The sequence below is a fragment of the Polypterus senegalus genome, chromosome 12, assembly GCF_016835505.1.
Source record: "Polypterus senegalus isolate Bchr_013 chromosome 12, ASM1683550v1, whole genome shotgun sequence".
NCBI classification, from domain to species: Eukaryota; Metazoa; Chordata; class Cladistia; order Polypteriformes; family Polypteridae; genus Polypterus; species Polypterus senegalus.
The window spans coordinates 77,397,873-77,414,067 of NC_053165.1; the positions used below are offsets into that span (position 1 = coordinate 77,397,873).

Here is a 16,195-nt window from a genome sequence, read left to right on the forward strand (position 1 = left end):
AGCAATCCGCCTCTGGTCTGTAAGACACCCTCATGGGCGCTGCACTCGCCCGATAAATTAAATACATAAATAAATAAATAAATTAAATCAATAAATAAATAAATAATTAAATCAATAAATAAATTATTAAATTAATGTACTCGCCCGATAAACAGACAAAGTTAGCCGCGAGTCCCCGATTCTCATCTCAAATCGTCTTTTAAAACACCAAGGCAGCCCCCACTTGACTGCCACCTCCCCGGCCTGTCCGCCAATCCGTGCCACGTGCGCTCATCAGCTGATAGGAGACGCGCCGCCGCCACCCCATATGCCCTCCCCCCAGGTGCGCCCACTGCGGGCCCCAAACTGACTGTAAACAAGAAGACCCCCACGGGAGACACCAGACTGCCCCCGCCCCGTCAGTTGTCGTTAAATGAGCCACACAACACATTCAGAAATCTGTCAACAGCAACTCCGGTGATCCGGGAACACCACGCCCGCTTTTGGGAACTTCAGCCCCCTGACCGATCAACAGTCCGCCCGGCCGCCCACCCTCTCGTGAACATAAAACGAGCCCCCCAGAAAGTGAGCGCACCACACCGGAGTCCCGTCGTTCGTGATGGCAGGATCGGCGGTGCACTTGATTGTCCTGCTGGCGTTGTCACTGCTGCACACCTGCGCCGCTCAGCCCCTGTAAGTACGACCATGGCGACCCTCGAGCCTGCGCCGCTACTCGGCTACCTGTTTTAGGATTGCGTTTAAACGAGGGGCAGACATCAGGGTATCGGGGGGGCTGCCAGCAGCTGGCACTGACACCTTTTGGTTTGAATGGGAAAGTTCTCTTCATTTTGGGTTCCTCCTCCACATTGACTTGATGTCCTATAAATGGAATTCTCTAGCGGGCGTGGAGGGGCGTTTTCTGGCGGACGGGTGGGATTTGCTCCACTGCTTCGTCCTCGTTACATCCGGAACTGAAGCGACGTAGTGCTGGCCGCAGAAACTCCGGTAAACCGGCGGGGTGGGAGAACAGGAAACGCCTGACGGACGCTAAGCTCCACCCCCAAAAGTAAACGTCATCGTGCACGTGCCCTCCTCACTCGGCCGGTTCTCTAATGGCGCTTTATGGTTCTTCAGTGCGTTGTGCGGCTCCTTGTGGCTCCACTGCTCCACCAAGCACCGTTTCATTTTGGGACGAGTTGTCTGCACTTGAATTTGATTCTTTGTGCTTTGAAAAACCTCCTAATTGGGGTGTGGGGGGTCAGAAATGTTTCCTGGTGCAGGCTGCCTTCAGGATATCAAGACCTTCACTTTGGCGGGGTTGTTGTATGCGGCAGGAGTCCATTTAAGGTCAGGAGCCGCTGAGATTTCACATTATTATCAGTCCATGGTCTCTTACAGCTTGAAGCCTGTTATGATCTTCATATCTTTCTGGAACCTTCATGTGGGTGGGGCATTTGGGAAGCAAGCACAGATGCCCTATGGCATCACTCTGAAGATCCACCTTCATTTGTAAGGGTGGGCTGCTTATTACTTGTGAGCAGAAAAACGGAACTTCTGAGCGCTCTGAGATCACGCCAGTCTGTTTTGTTTGTTCTGCCTGGCACCTCCTGACTCACCAGTTTGGGAAAACCCAGCACATGACACAGCGCTGGACTCGTCTTGATGTCCAGTTAATCAAGACCTCAAGCTTTTTTGGGGTCTCCCCCTTACTTCTGACCTGAAAAACCTTCAATTACAGGCCATTTTTGGACCATAATTTGTGCAGCCTTATGATAAAGAGCCCACCACTAGGTGTCTTCAGCAAAAATGATCAGAAGGACTTGAAGATGTGTAGGCCAAGATCGACAGACCCCATAAGGGGATACGAGGGGTCAAAGTTACTCTTCTTCACAAAAAGCAACATGGGGATCAGTGATGTAGGCGCGTGAGGTGTCATTTTATGCTCATAGTCATATTTTTGATATTTCATTCTTTAGTGGTGGTCTTGGCCCTCTAAGAGCCCCTCCTACAGAGTTAAAATGGCAGACGTCCAACGTGAGCATGTGGGGTGTCACTTTAGACTGTTTGTAGGTCACTGATCACGAATTTGATCTCATTTTTGATCCTTCACCGGCCCTCTATGGACGCCCATCAGCGGCTGACGCGTTTCTGTTACAACTGAGAATATTTCAACTTCAACATTACGATTGAGGAAGACTCTGCTCTTCTTCTACCTCGTGGTGTTTCTGATGAACACCCTGAATTAGGGCGACTGATGCTAGTTTTTGGTTTGGAGATGATTTTCTAAATAATTAATGAATGATTATTGTTTGTTGGTTTCAAACTGGGTGGCACGGTGGCACAGTGGGTAGCGCTGCTGCCTCGCAGTTAGGAGACCCGTCTGGGTTCGCTTCCCGGAACCTCCCTGCGTGGAGTTTGCATGTTCTCCCCGTGTCTGCTCCAGTTTCCACCCACAGTCCAAAGACATGCAGGTTAGGGGCATTGGTGATCGTAAATTGTCCCTAGTGTGTGCTTGGTGTGTGTGTGTGTGCGTGTGTGTGTGCCCTGCGGTGGGCTGGCGCCCTGCCCGGGGTTAGTTTCCTGCCTTGCACCCTGTGTTGGCTGGGATTGGCTCCAGCAGACCCCTGTGACCCTGTAGTTAGGATATAGCAGGATGGATGGATGGTTTCGAAGTCCTGGTTCTGGTGTTGCCTTGTCTTCCCCACGACGCCTCTTCTGCTCGTCCTTTTCTGTGTTTCTTCATCCCTAGCAGTGCAATTTCAAATCTGCCATAACAGCAGCCATCAGATACAAAAAGGAAGGCAAATGGCAGATGAACGAGCACAAGGAACTGCTGCTGCTGCCCGTCTCCCGAGTTCAGAGACTCAATAAGTTGGTCTGAAAAGAAAAGGACTTCACGCTCGTCCAAACTCGTCGGTGGTCTTCACAGGAGCGTCGGGCCAAATCCACATCTGACAGCAGACTCGCTTCATCACACGCAGGCCGTCAGAGACGAAGGTTTAAAATGAAAACAGAAACTCTATTTTAGAGACCGTCAAACTACAAGTAAGGCTGTTTTAAACAATCACTTGTTAGACACCTGCTTGTCTCTCTGCTCTCGTTGACCTCTCGAGGTGTTTCACGACTGACCGATGTCTGCCGACGTCCTCAGAAATGTCATCGAATTTGTCCGATTTGGATTTCACTTCCACAGAAACACGACTTCAACGCTAAGAGGACCTTCACCGTCGGAGAGCCGAGGTGCTGCTGAACCTTTGATTCTCCTCCACGTCCTTTTGTGTTTTGTCTCCAAACAGGACGAAGGCGCTGGTCTCCTATAAGCAGAGCCGGCTGAGTCTTCTTGGACCGTCTGCTGACCTGCAGGTGAAGACACTGGGTGGCTCAACCCCACCTTGAATATTTCAGTAAAAATCATTTTAACAACAACCTTCTGGATGACAAAAAGCCCCTCCGCTTGTCTCTCTACCCTCCTACATTCAAATTCCCAGCTACGCTGAAGAGCAGGAAGAGAAGACAAAAAAGTCCTGACGAGAGAAAAAAAAAACGTGCAGCAAATCCTTGATCTCAACTAACGCTAGGAAAGAGGAAAGCCGCCGTGTTTTAGTTCAAATAATAATCTGAGTTTGAGGAATAAACACCATGAAAGAAAGAGAACTTCTTTAAAAAAATCAAAAATGGCGTTTTGACCCGAATCAGATGTCTTGTGGAAATGGGATTCTGGAAGAGAAGCTGCAGTCTTCAGGAATGAGAAAACTCAGCCCACCGCCATCTAGGAAGGAGAGCCGTGTGTGTGTGTGTTGTAAGATACGGCCGGCCAGTACCCCCAGGCCACCAGATGGAGCCCTCCCTGCAACATGGAGATGCCCCGAATGCCAGCAGGGCCTCACGGACATTGGAGTACCATGGGGGCCGACAGGGGTCACTGCAGGGAGGCCCAGGGACTGCTATGTGCCCTACAACCCGGAAGTACGTCTTAGTCACAGCGACAGAGGAAATGACGTACTTCTGGGACGAAGAAAACCTGGAAGTGTTAAGAATCACAAGGACTGCGGGATCAGAAACACTTGTGGGTCAAGGACTGTGACGATGTGGGTTCAGGCTCCACACTCCCTTTGATATTGGAAGCACATGAACCCAACACCGTCGATAATGTTGCCGAGTGAGCTAGTCAATGGAGGCAAATAAACAATTGAGCAAGGGGTGGTATACAAAAACTGCAAAAGTGCTTTTATTTAAAAGCAGTCAACAAAATAAACAGTGTTCATAAAGTGCAGTTCTTTCTTCATCAAATAAATAATCCATTAAAAGAACACGTGGGGGTTAAAACTTAATAGAAAAACAATCCTTAAAATCGGAGGTTAAAATCTTCTCTTGGAAGCAGTCTTAAAACACTAACACAATCCGGTGCCTATTTTCTGTATGCGTCTCACCTGCTTATCCCGTACGGGCTTAGCAGCAGGCAAGACGCTCTCTGCAGCTGCCCTCCTACATCACACGCTCGAGACTGGAGACCTCCCGATCCCTGGCTTCGGTCTGGCACTCATCCCAGTCCCCGAGACTTGATTACCCTCAACGGCCAGGTCGCCCACGTTGGGGATTCCATCACCAAGTCTCCCGACTTCCGCTGCCTTTTCCATGGCCTCTCTGCGGCCCGTCGCTTTCACCTTGTCACTCCCGCTACCAGATCGCTCAGCGGGAGCGACATCTACACAAACACCTGGGTGTCGGCCTAACACCCAGCTTCCTCGCAGCTGCCCACGGGCCGATCGCGCGCTCACCACGCTCGCGTGTCCGTCTCTCTCCTGCACCGCTTGCTTCCACGCTCCCTGTAACCTCCGTCCTCTCCTTTCCTTTCTCTCCGATCGATTCTCTCCCTTTCCCCCCAACCGACTTGCGCTTCTTTTAAAATCGTGAGGGGCCATCACAGCTGCAGCATTAGCCACGGGAGCAATCACGAATGTGGGCAGTTCCCCACCTGTGCACACGGTGAGAAACGCCCACATCGACGACTGCCCGCGCTGCTCTAACAACGCCCCCTCACGAAGCCGCCTCGGGTGCGGTGATTATTTATTTAAAATCAATGGCCTTTTCTCCACGAGCTGTGGACCCATAACACCACAAGGACTAGAAAAGACTGTGGGAGATCCCAGACGGGCGAGCTGAGTCGGGTGGCACGGTGGCACCGCGTCTGGGAGATTGGAGGATTGTTTATTGTGTTGGATTATTGTGATTTATATGAATATAGTGGAGTGGAGGGGGCTTTGTGCACTTTAATAAATTCAATTATTGGACTTTTATCTGGCGTCTGATCCGAGGGTCCAAGGGGGCGACAGCGCCCCCTATCTGTCACAGTGTGTGTGTTTGTGTTTGTTTGTTTGTGTGTGCGGGAGGATTTCTCCACAGGTCTGAGTAATTCTCTACTTTGAAAGGACATTCACTTCATTTCACTTCACAACTCCCGAAAGAGAAGCCCATGAGATGTTGAGCTGACAGGAACGAGACGTCCTACTCAATCACAAGTAAGCGTCATCAGAACGCCATGCCGCTGAGCTGCTGTTGGTGACTTGGGAGAAAGTCGCTTGTTGAGCCAGGGGTGTTGGGACCACTTCTGATAGAACGATGATCTGGAATGCGGACCCCCTACCTGTTGTGGCCTCAGTTCTCAAACATCTCTTCAACATTCAGCAGGTGTTTGTGACACTAAATGTCAGCCTTTACGAGTCGTCCAGTCCCTCACGTAACAAACATCCAACAGTGACGACTTTCTGTAGGCTGCAGAGCGCCTACTCCCGGTGATGCCGCCGGACACTTGAGTTGTGTGACGTTTTATGATCGTCCTGTTCTGTTCTGATTTGGTGGCTCTTTCTTTCTCAGGTTCGTCCTGACAGCTCCAAATGTCCTAAGGGTGGAAAGTGAGGAGATCATCGTTCTCGAAGCGCATGGCTTTACTGGTGTCATTGATGCAGAAATTAGAGTTTTAGAGTTTCCATCCAAAAGGCACATCCTGCACTCGATTGATGGCGCAGATAACAAAGTGCAGCTGAATGCCAACAATCAGTACCATGCGACCAAAGCAGTCAAGGTGAGTGTGGGTTTGGGTTTACGGTTATCCTGATCTTCTGTTCCTCAGTCTGCAAGGTGGAGCGTAAGAAATGAGAGGAACAGGACAGTAATGTGTGACATAAAGAGACAGAGGCAGGATTTGTAGCTGGGAGAACCTTCTGAGGCCACGACTGAGGCTCACTGAAAGGCAGCGCCCAAAAACTGAATGGAGACCTTAAAAGAGCCGGAGGACTGTCGTGAGTGAGTGTTGTCTTCAAAACTCGGGACGAAGAGGAGGTTCAAATATCGCCATGAATGATCAGAAAATAGCGACCCCCAGTGAGCGTCCATACAACCCACAATCCGAGACCAACGTGGCAGTAGCTGTCGGAAACCAAGATGGCATTGCCAGCACAAGCAATAAAAGTGAAAAATGCCAATGAAAAGTAAAGTAACACACAAACGCAGCTTCGTTATACCGTGTGGAGGAGCCACATCTCTCAGGTTTGCGTCGTTGGTAAAGTCACCTTAGTTTGGTTCATTTGGAGCTTGAAGACAATGTAACCTTAGCACTGATGATGGCACATCAATGGAGTGTCTGTCCTCCGTGTTAGCCTCGTGTGACACAGCAGGACCCTCAGACTGAAGTCCGACGGCCGAAAGAAACACAAAGTGTTAGTCAGACGGGCTTTAAGGGCGAGGGGTCCGTACGTCAAACTCGGGTCTAAGTGTACGGGATAGCAGATTGGAACTGAGATTCTCACCATAGATGGACAAGACGAGTTTCCGTTTTCCCTTTTTTATGTGAACGGTTTGCTTTGAAGTTCACTAAAATCTTTCAAACAGGGACACCTGGACTGTGGAGATTCTTCATATTGCGACTCGTATTACTGTTGGGGGTCTTTCTCATAGCTGCGTTTGGAATGATTTTAGACTGTTTGGAAAGCCACAGAGGAACGCAGCTACACCTACGATGGGATGTCAATTATCGACTCGTCTAGCCATTTATCTGCTCCAGACACATTCCACACGCTGGAGACCCTCTGCACATCTAAGACACACCAGGGGGATTCGATCTCTCAGATGGCTTGGGGACACCCGGGAATTCCCTAGGAAAACCTGGAATGTGTAGCCAGAGACCAGGAAGCCTGGGCTGACCCACTTGGTCTGCTGCCGCTGAGACCCTCACCAAGAATAGCAGAGTGAGGAGATGAGTTGAGGGGAGACGTCCATCCATGATGAGTGTTGGCAGCCACTTGCAAGCAGCCAGACAGACAGACCGATTATTGTAAACTGAAACCCTGCACAGTTAACTCCTCCGATGAAAATGACGCATTTGATTTTTCTTTCCAGATTTCTGCCTCGCACTTCAAGACCAACTCCCGTGGCAATCAGTTTGTCTACCTGCAGGCCATATCCCCGTTCTTTACCCTGGAGAAGATCATCGTGGTGTCCTCCCACGTGGGTTATGTGTTTCTACAGACAGACAAACCCGTCTACAACCCAGGAGACACAGGTGAGAGCTCATGGAAGGGCCTTTGACTTTGCTTTGGAGCCGACGCTTCACTCCCGTCATTCACAGGCACAGCAGGCAAGGCCACCGTCGTCTCTCGGTGGTCTGAAGAAGGTGAAAGGACACATATTCAGTTCTGGTCTTATTGCTCAAAGTGTATACAAAAGAGATTAACCATCAGGGGGCTTCAACCAGGTCCATGCAGCCTGAGGTGGATAAGAGGAATTTATCTTTTCTAGAAAAACGAGAAAGAAAAGGTCTTAGTGCTGTCATCGTCACATCAGATCAACGTTCTTTGATTATTAGGGGACATTTGGTCAGCAGGAATGCCCGCCTGCAGGCAGAGCTGAGCTCAATGTAAAGAATCATGTGGAGACCCCCATTCAGTGTACGTGAAGGTCTCTCTCATGAACGTGAGGTGGATGACAAGGCCTCGGCTGTCAAAGTCGGGTACGTTCAGCGTCTCCAGAAGTTGTCACCCTTTGGACGGTTTCACATTTGCTTGTTATTCAACAATGAACCCCACGGATCTCATTTGGCTTTCTTGCTCAGCAGACAAAGCTTCTGTAATGTCCGAGTGGTCTACATTAGTGACAGATCTCCAACCCAAGATAACTGATGTCACCAGCATTCACCCCGCTTGGTGGATTCACTTGTGGCAGCCATGACAGCTGCTCTGTGCGGAGGTCTCTCTCTGTCGGCTCTGCCGTTTCTCCCTTTATTTTTTTTGCCCTGTCAGGTGTCATGGAGCTCGTGAGTGAACAGCCTTTGTCAAGTCCTGCCATAATGTCTGACTCGGACTGAGATCTGGACGTGGGCTCATCCTCTCCATGTCATCAGCATTGCTGCTCTGGTGCCGTGCTTGAGCTCGTTGTCTTCTCACGAGGTGTACGTTTCTTAGGTTTCCTTCCACGATGTCCCCGTATTTTGTCACCTTCATAAATAAGCCTTCCAGGGCTTGCTGCAGAGAAGCATCTCCATGGTCTGGTGCTGCCACCACCCTGCTTCATGGTGTGTTTGTGATGATAACGTGGGGTTTAGTCTGGTGGCTACAGGCACAGTTTGAGTCTCATCAGACCACAGGTCCTTCTTCCAGCTGCCTTCAGAGTCTCCCTTGTGCCTTCTGCCGTCATGTCCGCTGTGTTTTTTATTTTGCCACACTCGATGAAGCTGCAACTGGTGAAGCACCAGGGTGGACACAGCTGTTGTCTGCCCAGTCTCTCCAATGTCAGCCACTGCGGCTTGTGACTCCTTCAGAGGTCTCTTGGTGGCTTCCCTCCCTCACTCGTCATCTTCAGTTGTTGTAGAAGTCCTGCTCTTCCTTACTGGTTTAACCAGACATTCAGTGACATGGAGATCTTCTTGTTGTCCTCCCCTGATGGGCAGCATGGCCATGCAGTGGAAGCACTTCTGCCCCACAGTTAGGAGACCAAAGTTCACGTGCTGGGTCCTCCCTGGATGGAGTTTGCATGTTCTCCCTCTGTCTGTGTGGGGGTCCTCCAGGTCCTCTGGATTCCTCCTGCAGTGTAAAGACATGCGTGTTTGGGGGCCTGCGTTGGACTGGCACCCCGTCCAGGGGTTGTTCCTGCCTTGAAAATGATTGTGTGTGTGGATGAATGATTGGCATGTGCTTTGGTTAGACCACCATACTGACTCACCGCTTGATGGACCTTCAGATACAATCGGTACAAACCCCAGACAGGTGATCTCCACTAACTAATGGTGGGACTTCAAGGGCCTGTTGTCCCGAAGAGTGAATCCTTAGGAGATCAGTTCTTTTGTGCTTTATATTTGTCATTAATTTAGACCACTTGACGGAGATGTGTTTTCACGTTGACCTCAATGCGTCTTTGTCAGTTGATCACCCTTAAAAAAGCTAAACGAACTCCCCTGTGATTCAAAGTCGTACAACAAGGAAGTGTGAAGCCTTCCAAGAGGAGGACCTCCTTCTGTGGGCACCGCAGCCCAGTGAGGTCCAAGTAAATAAGACAAATAGACTTTCCAAAGTCCACCCTACAGCGATGGCCCCACCGCGTATCTGCATTTTAAAAACCTCACGTTTTAGCAGGCAGCAAACCAAAAAGTTACAAAAGTGACGAAGAGAATGGTTTGTTTGGTGTGTCTTCATCATGTGTAAGATGTTAGATGAGGTGAAATGTTCAGCTAGAAAAATGGAAATGAGCTCAATTTGTGAGCCCCTCACCTCAAATGAAAACAATGGCAACCCCTCGTTGATCTCGATTCAATAAGTGTGAGGAGCAGCTGAGGACCCCCGGCCACCTCGGGTTTGAACTGCTGCTTCTGCAGGCCGAGAGAAGGACTACTAGAAGTGACAAGACTGGGCCCACTGGGAGAAGACCAAGGACACACTGGTGGGTCTGAGGACCTGATGTGTCCTGCTGCTGCTGCTGTGACCCTCAACAGGAAAAGCAGAAAGGACATGACGGTGATGAGAAGAAAGGCTAATTAAGAGGTTCACTTTGTCCCTCTCTCTCAGTTTTCTACAGGGTCCTTTCTATGACACGTCAGATGACTCCAAACACAAAGCAGGTCGCTGTGGATGTGGTGGTAAGTAAACTCTGCTAATAAGCCTTTCATATCACTTGGTCTTCTAATGCAGGCTTTCCATTAAGGTGGGCAGGATTCAGCATCTGGTGGGCAAAAGGTTCAAAGGGGGCCAGTGTATACCAGCCAGACCTGAGAGCTGGAGACGAGAAGGAGTCCACATGGCCGCTCACAGAGTAGCAGAAGGAGAATCCACTGGCATCACAGAAGGTGTTCTGTTTGGGCTCCAGAGCGCCACCCATAGGTTCAGCAGTGGAAGCAGTGCAGGCCCTTCAATGAGTTAAGGACTTTCCAAGAAACATCCCTGCTCAGGCCTGCAAGCTCACCATCTGAAGCGGTTTGCCAGCTCGTCTTCTTTAAACAAGTCCATGAAGAATGACGACTATGACCAGTGGAAGGTGTGGCTGTTGGCCATCTGTGGTCCTCCATGTCTTTGACATTGAGCACCGCTGCTCTAAATGGTGGCTCAGCAGATGTTAGTGACACACAAATGTAAGGCTGGGGTGGCTTTCTGTCTCTGTGCTGCACTGAAACATCAGCTGCCGTTCCCACAACTGAAGAACAAAGATGGAAGTCCAGCTGTCCTCAGTATAAGGACGGGCTGACAGCGGTCGGTGACCTCAGGCCATGAAGAAAGCCAGGCTCGGTCATGGCCACTCTTACTGCTAACCAGTGGTCCTGCTGGCTCATGTTGCTGCCACTTCAGTGCCGGGACTGCTGGTCTGAGAGCTGATGGGACACACGGAGATGACTGCTACGGGCTTCGACTCGGGCCTTTCGAGTGGTCTTATCATGGACTGGCACAGGTAGGGGTTGTCATTTCTAGAACTAAACTTGACGTGAATCATCTGTCGCTTGCTTTGCTCTTCTGCAGGACCCTGACGGGCTCGTCGTTTACCGAGACATCCTGTTAAACCGTGGCACGTATCAACTGCATCCAACTGTGAAGTAAGTCACTCGCAGAGACTCTCTTCTGACAAATGTTTCTTTAATCGAAGGCACGGCCTTTGCAATCCTCCATCACTTCTGGTGTAATGGAGCGGATTGTCAGAACTCGGGGCTCGGTCTCTTCCTCCAGTTTGATTGGTCCATGAAGCAGGTGGAGGTGACGTTGGTTACCTGCTCATCCACTTGGGTCAAAAAGATGTGGGGGGTCGGGGGGCTTCATGCTCCCCCCCACTGACTCTGTGGCAGCCCACCTTAACATCACATGCAGAGTAGAGTCAGGCATTGAGTAGATAAAGACGCAGTTTCTGCAGTTACATTGTGACACTCGCTCACGTGAAATGACCGTTTTAGAACTTGCGGCTGGCGTTTGGACGAAGATGTGCGCAGCTTGGGTGTTTCAAACTTCAACGTTAACTCATCACAATTTAAGTGGAAATGTCTGCAATTCGCCTATTTTTTAATTTGTATTTTGACTTAGGCTGCCGTGGCATTGCACGACTTCCACTCGGAGGGAATGTCACACTGGATGACGTCAAATTGCACCGTGACTTTCCGGCATGTGGTATTGGAGGGCCCGCCCCCTTTTTCTGACAGCCAATAGTGCGCCGTCGTCTTCAGGTTTCTGAGGATGTCCTGCTCTGACATTCCGTGACTCGGAGATTTTCTTGCCTCCATCCCCTGACTTGTGGTCGGTGGTCAAGGTGTTAGCCCCCTTTGCCAGGGCAGTGCTTTGGTGCCACGTGACGTGTGATGCCATGTGCACGACACGTCTTATTCTGGAGTGATGTGAATCTCGTCATCCATGTTTGGGTAAGAAAAGCAAAGCCACTTTTCAGTGAGTTGTGCTGCTTCTCCTGATTTTCTGGTTTCGAGTTTCCTTTAGGATTTTGGTTATTTTTGATCTTTTCATCCTCCTGGTCGTGACTTTTGCTTTGTTCTTTGACTTTGTTTCATTTCCTGTTTGTTGTCTTGGTTTTGATCTCCGTCGCGTCAATTAGACCACCATTCTGATGTGCCACAATCAGGCGCATTTCTATGACAATCAATGGAAACCCCAGACAGGTGACCTCCGTTGAACTAGCGATGGGCTACCCCAGTGACGATGTAGGGTGTCACATTGGTGACAGTTATTTTGTGCTTGAGGTCGGTTTTCACTTTGACATCAGGGTCTTTTTTTGGTGGTCAGCGAACTCCACTGTGATTCAGCGTAGAAGAACAATAAAAATGGGAAAACGTCCAGGAGGGCGAGGACTTCTTCAAGGTGCCAAAATGGAATATCCACAGCAGGTGTGACTGTGTAGCTGGGGCAGCGAGGCTGAGGGGGGTCTGCCGCTGTGCAATAAGACCCCCTGTCCTCACAGTAGACGTCACAAGACCACCTGCTCAGTTGAACTCCTTTAGCTCAACTGGGTAACCTAATGCTTACTGACTGGCTGGCCTCAGGTTCTCGATGTGCCCCTCTGTGTGTTGGGAGGTGACACCGGTGACAGGCAGATGATTTTCGTTCTGATTGTGCGCGAGGCACAAAAATTGATTTTTCCGTCTGTCGTTCTTTCCAGGGTTGGCGTCTGGAAGTTGGTTGCAAAATTTGCAGATACACCCCAGAAGACCTACACATCTGAGTTTGAAGTGAAGGAATACGGTAAGGTGGTCTCCCCTCTGTATTCTGCAGTGGGCTCACACTCCCTGACAAACACGTTCTTTCATCTCACAAACGCACAACTCTCAGAAGAAAAGGAAGAGGACAAAACGGCTGAACGTCCACCAGAGCGAGCCCTCAGCTTGACTTGGATTGTTAGTTTAACGTCATCAGGTAATCTGCTCTGGTGGCACAGGAAGACCGCACAGCATAATTAGAGGAACACGCTGGGATGGAGGTCTCGGTTCTCCAGCTGCTTACAGGTGGCACATTTCAGGGGAGAAGGTCCAGAGGTTGGATGGCTCAATGGTGTCCACCAAGACAGAAACTGGAGGTTAACACCAATGTGATGGAGAGACAGTCTGAGCAGGCCTGTGAGCCGACTTCCTTATCATCTTGGTGAAATGTTTTTTATGGATCCCACGCCCTTTCGGCCTTCTCCTCTTCCTCATTGGCTATATGACGGATCGTTTGCTCAGCTCGGCTTCATCTCGGTTTGCAGTTTGTGCCTCCCTTCCTGCACGCTTTATTGTGTTGTGGATTTCATTTTAGATGGACACATTTGACATTCTACCCATCAGTGTTCACTCAGTAGCCCAGAAGAACAAAGTGAATTGATGTCTTCAGAAGGGTTTGGAAATTTATGAAAAGCCAGCAGTGCTACCCGTCGAAGACGACTTCAGATCTAAACCGTAAACCTCCACGAAGTCGGCATTAATGTTTGCAGTGCCTCATCTCTTGGAATGGATTTTGTAATTCACTTATTAATACATTGCATGGCAGTTTTCATTCCAGCAGATGGTGCACTGCACACATTAGCACTGCTTTTATAAATCCCATAGCAGGCGTAGCCACCGGACGGACACACAGACACACAGACCCTGATCCGTTTCTTAAACCGCACACTCGCTGGTTGCTGTCACCTCATTTTCAGGTGTTGTTCATTAATGTCCAACAAATCCACTTGATAAACCCGTTCAGCGAGGTACAGAAACCAAGCACTTGTGATGTCGGGTGGGAGCCTCGCTTTTTGCTTCAATTCTATGGCTGAACCACATTGCCGTGGGTTCCATTTACTCTTTTTTTTGGAATAGATGCTTCTACACCCCATGAGGTTATAAGGAGAGTTAAAGTTTGGGACGAGTGTAGTGGAGACCCGGCATTTATAAAAGCTGGGGGCTGACGTCACCAGGAAGATCACCGCTCGGTGTCCTGAAACGGGCCTGGCACGGCCGCCCAGCAGAGATCTCCATTTAGCTGAGATGGAGACTGCAGGGTCAAAGCTGACCACCAACAACCAGTTCACCACAGTCGAAATCTTCAAACCGAGAAGCTTCATGATGGCAGTCGACAGAAAATCAATTGGTGACGAGGATGGGATTTACACTATAGATGGGTGGAGTGTAGTGGGTGACGCAGCACAGGGGGCCGACACAGAGAGAGCTCAGCTGATGCCACCAGGAAGAGCACCGCTTAGCGTTCAGAAACTGGTATGGCACAGACATCTCCATTTAGCTTACGCTGTGAAGTCTTCACCTCAGAGCTGGAGATTGCAGGTTCAAAAGTGAGCACCGACAGTCCACCACAACACAGACCTTCATACTGAGAAGCTTTGTGGTGTCACTTCACAGAGTAATGGTGTTTGAAGGGCCTTTAATTTCATGGGATGGCCAGTATGAGGACCTCCCTTAAGATGACTGATGGTCCTCCAGACCACCGAGTAGCTCTGCTCTTTGTTTTCATCTCCAGTGGTCTCGTGTGAAGCCCCTGATTTGTTTCCTTTTTTCTCTCCTAGTCCTGCCAAGTTTTGAAGTGAAACTGGAACCCAGCCAGGCATTCTTCTACGTCGATGACAACGAGCTCTCTGTTGACGTCACTGCCACGTAAGTTTCATTTCTCGGCATAGAAGCGAGTTGAAGTCACTGCCATACAAGAACGAGAGACGGGAGTTATGATGGAGGAGAGGAGCTGGACGGTTTAGCTAAGCATCCCCTTTCTGTACCCGTGAACCCTTCTTCTAGCTGAGACATGTGCAGTAAATGTCCTCATCGGCCTTCAGTGAAAGCAGACGTTACTGGAGGACTTTGAAAGTGTAAACGATTGAGGTGGTTATTAGAAACGACAATCTGTAACCTGCACAGGGGCTTTAAGGTGAAAATGTTGTGTGGATGCGATACTCGAACCTTAGGAAAATGTGGACAACAACAGGCCATTCAGCCCAGCTAAGTCCATCAGGCCAATCTGCCCGATTTCTATAAAATAACCTCAAGTTGCGCATTTAAGGTCCCTGAAGTCCTCTTCTCTACCACACGACTTGGTCCCTCATTCCATGTGCCAGTCGTTCTTTGTGTAAAGAAGAACTTTCTAACATTTGTGTGTAATTTACCCTCAGCAAGTCTCCATGTGTGCCGCTGTGTTGGCTGGCTGAACTCATTTTAAAGCCACTGGACTCGCCGCCTTCATCATTCTCAACCCTTCAGTCAGGTCTCCTCATGATCTCCATTTGTTAAAAGTGAAAATATTTCAATCCCTTCAGTCTCTCTTCATAGCTCAGACCTCTGAGTCCTCTGGACGTTCTCCTCTGGACGCTGCACGCCAATGTCATAAGGCTTAAGCAGAAACTCCCGTGATTTGTGCTCTACACGTCAAGGCGCTATACAATCAAACTCCTTAGTAGTCTTCCTAAACACTTCTGGCCACTGCCTGGATGTTGAGAGTGGCCGGTCCATTATGGCTTCCAGGTCCTTCTGATCAGATTTATTGTGTATTCAAACCTCACATTTTTACTTCCTACATGTCGTTCTTTACATTTATTGACATTAAATTTCATTGTCCCCAAATCTGCCCAAGTCTGTCTGCTGTAACAATCAAGGAACACTCAATACCCCAGAATGACCAAGTGACCGCAAGATTGTAGACATTCATTAAAGGAAATAAATATCCAGTTGACAGCAGTTTTCAGTCCCTTTGCTATGACCCGTCCAATCCTATCGATCAGTGTTGAGATGTCCGGAGTCCACACGTGGATAGGAAAGGCGCACACACCTGCCTGTAGAAGAGGTGTGCAGAAATGAAGCACACATGAGGTTGAAGGACTTGTCTGAAGAGCCTAAAGAGAGGATTGTGTGGAGACGCAGATCTGGTGAAGGCTGCAGCACTGAAGACTCCCAAGAGCTCAGTGGCCTCCAGAATTCTGAAATGAAACAAGTCTAGATCAACCACGACTCTTCATCCTCAAACTGGCCATGTGGCCAAACTGAGCAACCAGAGCAGAAGGACCTTGGTAAGAGTAGTGACCAAGAAAGTCGCTCTGGCTGTGATGAAAGAGACTTCTCTAGAAGGACAACCATCACTGCAGCACTCCACTAATCTGGACCTTATGGCAGAGTGGTCAGACAGAAGGCTCTCCTCAGTAAAGGGAGCCCTTGGCACCTAAGGGACTGTCAGACTGCGAGCTTGAGGTCTGATGAAGCCAAGACATGTCTGGAGGACACTAGGCCCCTCCATTC

The 16,195-nt window shown here is 49.5% G+C and overlaps 1 protein-coding gene across 2 annotated transcripts in view; it reads left to right on the forward strand.

The window, feature by feature from the left end:
- Positions 1-372: 372 nt before the first annotated feature.
- The window catches only part of LOC120541094 (complement C3-like), a 61,954-nt gene continuing 46,131 nt past the window's right edge, over positions 373-16,195 (forward strand). Inside the window, exons 1-7 of one of the 2 annotated variants that reach the window (XM_039772395.1) lie at positions 373-672; positions 5,854-6,061; positions 7,375-7,537; positions 10,032-10,102; positions 10,974-11,047; positions 12,607-12,689; positions 14,482-14,569. In XM_039772395.1, coding sequence (XP_039628329.1) covers positions 599-672; positions 5,854-6,061; positions 7,375-7,537; positions 10,032-10,102; positions 10,974-11,047; positions 12,607-12,689; positions 14,482-14,569 — 761 coding nt within the window. In that variant the 5' untranslated portion in view covers positions 373-598. The remainder of the gene's footprint in view (positions 673-5,853; positions 6,062-7,374; positions 7,538-10,031; positions 10,103-10,973; positions 11,048-12,606; positions 12,690-14,481; positions 14,570-16,195) is intronic. The other variant, XM_039772396.1, reaches the window with a different exon arrangement.